This window comes from Gekko japonicus, unplaced genomic scaffold (assembly GCF_001447785.1).
Source record: "Gekko japonicus isolate JY-2015 unplaced genomic scaffold, Gekko_japonicus_V1.1 scaffold88, whole genome shotgun sequence".
In the NCBI taxonomy this organism is placed as follows: Eukaryota; Metazoa; Chordata; class Lepidosauria; order Squamata; family Gekkonidae; genus Gekko; species Gekko japonicus.
In genome coordinates this window covers 824,932-834,122 of record NW_015160209.1, presented here as the reverse complement: position 1 = coordinate 834,122, position 9,191 = coordinate 824,932, and the positions used below count along the sequence as shown (strand labels likewise).

General features: G+C 43.2%; 1 protein-coding gene across 1 annotated transcript in view; it reads left to right on the top strand.

Annotated features, from left to right (window-relative positions):
• The window catches only part of PREX2 (phosphatidylinositol-3,4,5-trisphosphate-dependent Rac exchange factor 2), a 221,094-nt gene that overhangs the window by 192,849 nt on the left and 19,054 nt on the right, over positions 1-9,191 (top strand). The window contains exons 36-37 of the mRNA XM_015408888.1: positions 3,687-3,753; positions 5,341-5,531. Coding sequence (XP_015264374.1) covers positions 3,687-3,753; positions 5,341-5,531 — 258 coding nt within the window. The remainder of the gene's footprint in view (positions 1-3,686; positions 3,754-5,340; positions 5,532-9,191) is intronic.

The window sequence follows — 9,191 nt, the reverse complement described above, 5'->3', positions numbered from 1 at the left end:
CCTGCTCATGCCATATGCCAGGAATGCAGCCTCCTGGCAGCCCTGATGGGGCTGCACTGTGTGGGATGGTATTGTGTCTACCATGCCACTGTGCCAAGATGCTGGTCAGGGCATCACTTTTATTGCTACCCTGGGATACTTCAGTTTGGCTACAGTCTGTTGTCTTGGCTGGTTCCAGTCAGTGTGGGTGCAAAAGTGGTTTGAGGGTGCCCCTGCACTGTTGGCTTCTGGCTGTACTGAATTCTTCTGACCAACTGAAAAAGGTCAGAAGTGAGAAGGGTACACAATTGAATCATTGCTATAGGAATGTGTACCTGGTTATGGCTGGGCACTGTCAAGAATTAGACTTTTGGTTAATATCTTTGCCTTTGGTCACAGAAATATTTATCAAAATAACTTCATCTTGATAAGTTTATGATAAATGAAAGCTATATTATTATGTCAGGAGCCATGTTGTGATGTTATTCGTTTGACCACTGAAGAAACGTGTCTGGTCAGGATCAATATTTGTTACTTATATATCTCATTGTACATTAGCAATGATAATTGAGGCTATTGTGAGGGCTAATTCCTGTTTTTAATCCACTGTGAAATAAACACATGCATATTTTTGTATAATTGTTAATATTTATTAATTTTTAATATGACCAGCAGCATTATTGGGCCTGTACATTTATATTTCCTTAACCTTCAGATACTTAGTCCAATTTGGTTTGGGTTAAGTTTATTTTCCTCTCTTTTTTGTTTTCACCTTGAGGGCATGACACTTGGTTGGGAGGGTGTTATTGGTCAGTACAATGGTAACTTATGTCCTAAGCCATGGGTTTCAGTGGCATATCATCTTGACATTGATCGTGCAAACTTTGCTTCTGCCCCACCTCAGGAATGTCCCTTCCTGTGCTAGTGTGGCAGGCATGTGATGACAGGCCATTACAAAATAAGTTTGAACTTCTGCAGTAAAAAAAATAATCCTAAAACAAATAATGTTCTCTGCACAAGGACTAAGTATTTAACATTTGATACTTGTCACTTTCAGTAGATTCAAAAATATTGTGGTGCTTTGGGCATCCTGACAACTTTTCCATTAGCTTTTCTCATAAAATTTGATTAAGGTCCTAGGCAAGCATTAAGCAATTAAGAAAAGTGCTTTGGGAATTTGTATGCTGTCCTCAGCTTTCCATGTTCTGAAAAACATCAAAAATAATTTTGTGAAAAGCTATACAAGTGTTGTGCTTTCAAATTTTCGGTGTGAGCTAATTATTTCATTTTTTTAGATAGCTTACTTGTGAAAACCAAATTGGTGTTGCAAAGTATGCTATTCAGTTTCAATGGTTAATGAATAATGATTTCATTAATGCAGCAATTAGTGTAATTGCATGTTCTCTCCTAAGAGCCATGTAGCTTCATTTGCTGTACTGTGCTGATTGATTTTCCTATACCACGTTCCTGTGTGAGATTAGTCTAGTGATGTAGTGATTAGACTATTGAAATAGAACCTGGGAGAACCCTCAAATTGCTACTCAGCTATGAAGCTTATTTGGTGTCTTTTTCTTTCTTTCTTTCTTTCTTTCTTTCTTTCTTTCTTTCTTTCTTTCTTTCTTTCTTTCTTTCTTTCTTTCTTTCTTTCTTTCTTTCTTTGATTTATTATGTTATAAATTTTAGTAGATTACAACCAACCTTATCACATGCAGATGAACATGTAAAATTTACCATTGGACTAGTATGTTCATAGAATCATAGAAACACTGAGTTGGGAGGAGCCATACAGGCCATCTAGTCCAACCTCCTGCTCAGTGCAGGATCAGCCTAGAGCATCCCTGACAAGTGTTTGTCCAGAAACTGTTTAAAGACTGCCAGTGAGGGGGAGTTCACCATGTTCCTAGGTAGCTGATTCCACCATTGAACAACTCTTACTGTAAATAAGTTTTTCCTAATATCCAGCTGGTATCTTCCTGCCCTTAATTTAAACCCATTATTGCAAGTCCTATCCTTCGCTGCCAACAAGAACAGCTTCCTGCCGTCCTCTAAAGGACAGCTCTTCAAATACTTAAAGAGAGCAATCATGTCCCCCCTCAACCTCCTCTTCTCCAGACTGAACATTCCCAAGTCCTTCAGCCTTTGCTCATAGGGCTTGGTCTCCAGGCCCCTGATCATTCTCGTCACTCTCCTCTGCACCTGCTCCATTCTTTCCACATCCTTTTTGAAGTGAGGCCTCCAGAACTGCCTGACCAATACAGTGTACAGCAGGACTATGACATCTTGCGATGTGGATGTTATGCCTCTGTTGATACACCCCAAGATCGCATTAGCCTTTTTTGTCACTGCATCACACTGGCTGCTCATATTTAACTTATTGTTCACCTGTACCCCAAGATCTTGTTCACATACACTACTACCCAGAAATGTAACCCCATCCAGTATATGTGTTCCTCATTTTTGTTACATAGATGTAGAGCTCAGCATTTACCCTTGTTAAATTGCATCTTGTTCACATCCACCCACTCGTTCCAGTTTGGGATGCTTGCCACTGCTTACCTGACAGTGTGTGGGTGCCCCTGTGAGCTGAGCCTCCGAAGGTGGGGTACCTGTTAGGGTTCTGAAATGGGAGAGGTCAGCCACAGGGTACAGACTTTGCTGTTCTCTTTAGGTGTCAGTGCCATGGGCTTTCCCTGAAGTGCTAAAGTGCAATCCATGGGTGCTTATGGACTATGCCATGTTTTTTGTTGGTGTAACTTTCTGCCTCTGGAAGAGGGCGTTCCCAGGGTAAAAGAGGTCAGGGAGCTGATTAATTCTGGCCATGCCCTCAAACCCACCCACAACTACTCTGGCACGGGCCCACCACACCCCACCACCGGCACCTGTGAACAACGGGGTGCTGCAGCACCCCTGTGCTGTCTTAAGTGCCAGTTACATCGACGTAACTGAGACGCTGACGTACGGGTAAGTTGGCTCCCAGAGCGCTTTCACACCCCCCCAAGGATTGCGCTGCCAAACTGCTAAGCATACTGCATGGAACTTTTCCTACATGATTATATCTCTAATATACTAAATATAAAAGTAGTAATCTCCTGTTCTGTTGAAATGAAAATATTAGAAATGCAAGTTCTCCCAACACTTACAACCTATGTCTTCAAATTATTCCTAATGTAACAGCACACATGGGAGTTACCGTACACATGAACTGGGCTTGTGTGAAGATTGTATATTCTAGATATAATAAAAATGGATAATCTTCCACAACTCACCCCTAAATCTGTGTCCAAAGTTTGACATCTTATTTTAGTTTTATAAGGAAAAGCTGCACTCAACACTCAAAATGGCTCATAATTCAGCATGCCTCAACATCAGTAATATTGGCACAATGGTTTAGATCCCACCAGTGCAATCTGCTGGTACTGGCATTTTGCTTGTGCCAAGACACATCCACCAGTGCCTACTCCATTGATGGAAGAACCTCTTGCATCAGTGGAAGGCTCCTAGTGACAGAAAAAATGTATTAGAATGGAGTGGTAGAAGCTAACCATGAAGTATCAAGAGAAGAATGCATTAAATTGTGTACATGCATGGTTCTTTGATTTGTTTGGAGTGCTGTGGTCATTAACAGGTAAAATAGCTTGTCTTTATTTTAAAAGTGCGTCATTGAAAGTCTTGAACAATTAACATATTGTGGATACTTATTTTCTCAGGGCATTTTACCTGGACAAGTCAAATCTTCCACCTAATTCAACATCAAAAGCTGCTTACATAGATAAGGTAAGCCAAACTGTTTTATAATGAAACTATACTCTCAAGATCTGGATCATCTTTGCCTTGAGCAATATTTTAATACATGCTGCCCACAAGAAAGCATTTATGCTTCATAGGAGGCAGTAGGTTAAAGGGCTGGATTAATCATGTAAAAAATTGACTATTCTAGGACCATAAGTGCTGTAGTTTTGGAGGGCAGAAAGTATTATTATCTTCCAGTTTGTGTTTCAGAGGGTCAGGGATTTATGGATGTGGTACCGCTGCTGCCATTTTTTCCCTTATGGCTAACTTTAAACAAGGATGCAAATACATATACATATACTTACTGGAAAAATGTGTGTTCTACATATTTCCATATCAGAAATGTATGTGTTGATACTGGAAATCTGCATGTTGCATCTTTAAGACAAAATGATGACTGCACATACTGTGAAATTTATGTAGTGCATTCTCCTTGAACGTACAATCAAATATATTGCTAATTGTATGAACTGAAGTTTCTGAACCATTTTCAGATGTGGAGCATATTTTATCATGGCCCCGTCTGCAGATACTTAAATCCATACACTGGAGCCATGAAGCCCCATGTTTGCAGAAATGTAAAGAAACAAACAACCCCCCCCCCAATAGCAGAAACAGCACCTGTACCTTTAAGCCTCCCTGAGCCTGCTTCGGCGGGGAGGGTGGGATATAAGTTAAATAAATACGATGTGGATGCACTTTGAAATCTCAGTAGTCACTGTGGGAGTGCTAGGCAACCACAACAGTATTCCCAGCCTTCAAACCTTGGTTTCCATCAATAAAAAGCAGGGGGAAGGGGCAAGGCACTTTCTAGGGCTATTTTAGCCATCCCATCCATCCCTGCTCCCCTTCCTCCTGCTCTGGAGGGAATAGTCATTGGGACCAGGCCCAGCAGCAGCTGCTGGGCAACTTGCTACTGTGCAATTTGTGCAACTCACATATGTGTAGCTACCAGACAATTTTATGCCACCCAATTCACCTGGGCTTGGCAGTAGCCACCACAAGACTCACCTGAGTAAACTGCAACTGTACAACTTCTGTAACTGGGCTAGAATTTCCCCAGGAAGAGGCTGCCAGGGGAAGGGAAGGGAAGGGAAGGAGGGAAAGCTGGGAGCCAGTCTAATGTAGTGGTTAGCATGACAAACTAGGATCTGGGAAACCTAGGTTTAGGTCCTTACTCTGTCATGGAAACTCTGTCATGGAAGTCTTAGGCCAGTCACCATCTCTTAGGGTTCTTGAAAGGATAAAATGGGGGAGAGGAGAATAACGTAAGCAGTTTTGAGACCACTGGAGGAAAAGGTAGGGTATAAACGAAGGTTATAAGTAAAGCTGAAGACTGAGAGGGCAGATAAGAGACAGCTGGGTTGGTAAGTGGGAAGTAAAAAAGAAAGCAGAAAAAAGGAGAGGACTGCCAGGAGAGAAAAAAGAAATAGTGAGAGGATGGGGATATGAGGTGAAGTGAAGTGACTTCTGCAAGTGTGTGCAGGTTCCATGTTTTTAGTAATCTAATATGAATGCTCTCACTCTGCAAGGTAAAGTGTCTTAGTAACGAGCTTTGTCCCTTATTTTCAGCTGATGCGGCCCATCAATTCATTAGATGAACTTTACCGACTAATGGTGTCTTTCATAAGATCAAAGCGCACTGCAAGCTGTGCCAACACAGCCTGCAGCGCCTCTGGAGTTGGACTGCTGTCCGTCGCTTCAGAACTCTGCAGCAGACTCGGAGCTTGCCACATCATCTTGTGCAATAGTGGAGTTCACCGGTATGATAACTTAGCCATTTTCTTAATTGCAATTTATTGCTATCTATGTACTGTTAGTGACATGGGACCCCCATCTCCTGATATCTCCATTCACAGACCGGAGCCACATGGACACTAAAGAGATTTTTCTGCACACTTGTGGGACCCCCTAGGTTTGTAGAAAAAACGTAAACCTTAAAAAAAAAAACCCATGGGGGTTTAAATTCCCCCCAAAGTAAAACAGTGTTCTCTGCACAAGTGCAGCAGTTGGAGGAGGCAGGGGGGCCACACTGGGTCCAGCAGCAGCAGTGTACCCAAGGCTCTGTGCTGGGCCCAGTGGCATCAGTGGTGCAACCTGGGAGCTGCACTGGGCCTGGCAATGCAGCCCAGGGAGAGCACTTGGGCTGCGCCAGGCCTGGCAGTGGCTGCTGAACAACCCAGGGCTCCATGCTGGGCCTGGGGGTGGTTGCCACCCAGGGGCCATGCTGGGCTTGGGGTGGGGGGAGATGGGATTCCCCACCATGAGTCTCATGGTCCCCCACTTCTCCAGTTCTAATAATAATTTATTCAGTATTTAGCTGTATTTACTATTAATTTCTATGTATAATAAAAGGCCTTCCCCAAAGTGGGAGAGGGCTCACTCCCAGGTAGCAGAGCTAGTAAGGCTGCTGATGAATCTTGGCTTTCCCAGGCATAAACAGGAAACTTGCAATACAGATGCAGATCAGGTCTGTGTCCTGCGTGACATCTCGTCTTTTCAGTAATGGGGGAATCTCTCCATTTGGTTGTTGTTCTCTGCTCACAGTGGCTAACATGTGCTTCTTCTTCCCATGATGCTCTGTGCTGAATGCGTGCAAGCTACATTAACATAAAATGCGGGCAAGTGTTCCCTATGTGAAGTCTTTCACAGTAGGTGATGCAAACAGCTTCCTTTGGCTCATGGTATACAAACGTGTGCACAGTCCATGCGTTGTGTGTGTAGCAGATATAAAACCATAACTTTCCCCAACAGTACCGAACCTCACATTGGTGTAAGTAGTGGATGCCCAAACATACGTGCACACTACTGAGCAAAGTGTGGCTGAATATATCCTTTGGAGCATGACATATTTGCTCCTAGAGCAATGTTGTGATGGTAATAGTGAAACAATGTGTCTGAGCAAGGAAGCTTCATAACGTTCCCAGGAACTACTCAGAGAGTAGTTGTCAGTGGCATTTCATCTGAATGGAGGGAGGTGTCCAGTGGGGTGCCACAGGTCTCGGTTCTGGGCCCAGTACTTTTCAATCTTTTCCTAAATGTTCTGGATGAGGGTGTGTAGGGGCTACTCATTAAATTTGCAGATGATACCAAATTGGGAGGAGCAGTGAACACACCAGAAGATAGAGATAGAATTCAATGAGATCTGAACACATTGGAAAAATGGGTGGATGTGAACAGGATGCAGTTTAACAACAAGTGCCAAGTTCTACATCTGGGTAACAAAAATGAGGGACATGCATACTGGATGGGGGAATACACTTCTGGGTGGCAATGTGTGTGAACAAGATCTTGGGGTACAGGTGAACCATAAGTTAAATATGAACAGCCAGTGTGATGCAGTGACAAAAAAGGCTAATGCAATCATGGGGTGTATCAACAGAGGTATAACATCCAAATCGCAAGATGCTGTAGTCTCGTTGTACACTGCATTGGTCAGGCTGCACCTGTAGTATTGTGTGCAGCTCTGGAGGACTCACTTCAAAAAGGATGTGGACGGAATGGAGCAGGTGCAGATGAGAGTGACGAGGATAATTGGGGGCATGGAGACCAAACCCTGTGAGGAAAGGCTGAGGAATTTGGGAATGTTTCATCTGGAGAAGAGGAGGTTGAGGGGGGACATGATTGCTGTCTTTAAGTATTTGAAGGGCTGTCACTTAGAGGAGGAGGACGAGAAGAAGAAAGGAGGAGGAGGAAATTGGATTTATACCCCACCCTTCACTACCCAAAGGAGTCTCAGAGTGGCTTACAATCCCTTTCCCTTTCCCTTCCCCTCCCCACAACAGACATCCTGTGTGGTTGGTGGAGCTGAGAGAGCTGTCTCGAGAACTGCCCTTGAGAGAACAGCTCTGAAAGAACATATGACTGAGCCAAGGTCACCAGCAGCTGCATGTGGACAAGTGGGGAGTGGGGAATCAAACCTGATTCTCCTAGATTAGAGCCCATGCTCTTAACCACTACACCAAACTGGCAGGGAGTTGTTCCTGTTGGCAGAAGAGGATAGAACTCACAATAATGGGTTTAAATTAAGGGCAGGAAGGTACTGGCTGGATATTAGGAAAAATGTTTTTTACAGTAAGAGTTGTTCAGTGGTGTCACGAGGGGTCGGCTTGTAACAGTTCAGTGCCGGGAAGGTCGTCGGTCTGCCAAAGGGGAGCAGATCTTTTCTCCTTACCAGTTGAATCACTTGGCTTTCCTGCGCCTCCGTGTTGTTGTTTCTTGGGGGGGAGGGAGGGGGAACCACACTGGGCTCTCCTCTGTTTAAAAGCCTCCCTCCTGTTCCTGGGCAAGAGAAATCCTGGGAATCCCGTTCTGCTGGTGGGGCAGATGGACTTTGTTCCCCAAAGCTTGGGTGGGTGTAGTGCAAATAACTTATGTGAGGGTTGGAATACTCTTTCTCCACCCCATTACTCATTTAACAAAGATCATACCAGGGGAGTTCTCAAGAGCGATTAGAAAGGGATAGGTTATGCTGCAGTACTTGAACTACTTTAATCATTGAAACATAAGGCTGCAATTCGTTTTGTGGAGTAAGTCTCACTAAAATGGTAGAACTTATTCCTGTAGGGGCTGGCTAGAAGACAACCTGGTGTTGTCAGTGTTGTCCCTTTATCTCCCCCTTCCCTGGTATGTGGAATAGAAATTCAGTAAAAAAAACAACTGATGGCATGTGGCATGTGTTTGAAAGGCTTTGTATTTAAAAGACTTACTGTATTGGCCTAAATCCAGATGAGCAGCCGTGTTGGTCTAAAAAAGTGAAACAAAGTTTGAGTCTAGTGCATTTCTGGAGAACACGCAGCTCCAGTTGGTGCATGTTAACAACAACGGTGAAAACTTTGCCTCAAAGTTTGGTTGGCTTGTGGCTGTTGGCAGAGGATATCAAGGCCGTATGTGACCCTGTGGACCACTAAGGACTCCTTAGTGCTATTGCAGAGACGCAAGCCACAATGATACTGATTCCAGCTTCCACGGATCTAGTAAAAGCAGTCAGTTGCTAAAGCTCTGCTTTAGGATTGGCTTGCTCCAGAAATAAACACTTTTATGGAACCAGAAGTAAGTTTTCTAAAAGTTAAATTATTATAAAAACTAAATTATTATAAGTTTAAAATAACTATTTTCCATGCAGCTTCAGGTGGAGTTTTATTGATTATGGTTTATTCCAGGATATTATGAAGGAAATTAAGAATTTACAATGCTGAGCTGGATTTAAGAAGCTGACACCTTTAAATATTGGTATCATAGTCAGTATAAGAAATCAAATAGTTTATATATTTACAGAGGTTCAGCCTACAATAATGTCATGTCACTTTAAGAAACAAATGTTCAACATGCAGCTGCATGGTATTAACTAGTATAGTCTTTATAGTGTCTGGATCCAGTTAGTTGTAGAGAGCATTTGCCAGCTAGAAAATGAAGGCTTTAGC